The sequence below is a fragment of the Limulus polyphemus genome, unplaced genomic scaffold (genome assembly GCF_000517525.1).
Source record: "Limulus polyphemus unplaced genomic scaffold, Limulus_polyphemus-2.1.2 Scaffold6049, whole genome shotgun sequence".
NCBI classification, from domain to species: domain Eukaryota; kingdom Metazoa; phylum Arthropoda; class Merostomata; order Xiphosura; family Limulidae; genus Limulus; species Limulus polyphemus.
Window position 1 is genome coordinate 38,425 of NW_013671659.1, and position 1,167 is coordinate 39,591.

Below are 1,167 nucleotides of genomic sequence, written 5' to 3' on the forward strand. Positions count from 1 at the left end.
ATCTACATTACATACAATAAATATGCATTTAAGCAATATATACATTACATACAATAAATATGCATTTAAACAATGTATATATATACATTGCTCTAGAGATCTGTACACTTTAAAAACAATGTGCTTAAGCAGAAAGTATGTTAGTTGAATACATTAATAATTGAGGTATTCTTGTAAAGAATGATTCTGACCTTTAACAGTGAATATGTCAAAGAGCACAAACACAGTGATGAACATTTTGTGTTATTGTTTTTCTTCACAGTTGAAACAGGCAGATGCCGACAGTACCTCACCTAGTACAGCTAATCTGTACGTGTCCCAGTTCCAAGCACCCAGATTTGAAGACCCCAGTGAACCCATCTACACAGACCCATCTCTGTTCGAACGGTCACGCAGTTTGAGTAGCATGACCATATCAAACTTGGACAACATGAAACCCAAGACGGACCTCGATTCCTGAATTCCATTTCTACCGGAAATCTTTTATGTGTGCTAAAAAATGCACTATATCTTGATCTGCTTATTCACCAAATTCTTCTGGAAGCTGTGACATGTTGTACTTGCTGTCATTTTTATTCATCAACCACAACTGTGTGCAGTCTCGCCTGTTATAAGTTACAAATATGTGTGCGTCCCTTATAATCATATTTTGTCCAAAGAAAAAATAACTTCACACTTATTATAATCACTGATTCACTTTTACTGCTGTCTCTTCTTACTTGAAATCATCCATTTTAATAGGGGTTGTCTTTGATATAATCTAGCAGATATTACAACTCCCAGGGGTTTTTAATGTTGTTGTGGATTGTAAACAATAACGGCTATTTTCATGCACTAAGAAGAAATAACTTTCGTTTACTAAAAAAACTTTGTATTCAAAACTCCTAAATTATGCACAAGAATTGCACAACCGCAAACAGTATTTGAAATTTTTATTAGTCTATAATTATGTTTAATGAAACTTATGCTCACTTTCACATATATTGTCTAAATAAGTTAACTACACACATTTCTTGTTTCTGTACTTTAGTAAACACATATAGATTGTCTAAATAAGTTAACTACACACATTTCTTGTTTCTGTACTTTAGTAAACACATATAGATTGTCTAAATAAGTTAACTACACACATTTCTTGTTTCTGTACTTTAGTAAACACATATAGAT

At 32.5% G+C, this 1,167-nt stretch overlaps 1 protein-coding gene across 1 annotated transcript in view; it reads left to right on the top strand.

Annotated features, from left to right (window-relative positions):
• The window catches only part of LOC106473292, a 23,577-nt gene extending 22,488 nt beyond the window's left edge, over positions 1-1,089 (top strand). The window contains exon 12 of the mRNA XM_022401755.1: positions 263-1,089. Within this exon, the coding sequence (XP_022257463.1) occupies positions 263-460 (198 nt within the window). The 3' untranslated portion in view covers positions 461-1,089. The remainder of the gene's footprint in view (positions 1-262) is intronic.
• Positions 1,090-1,167: the final 78 nt, after the last annotated feature.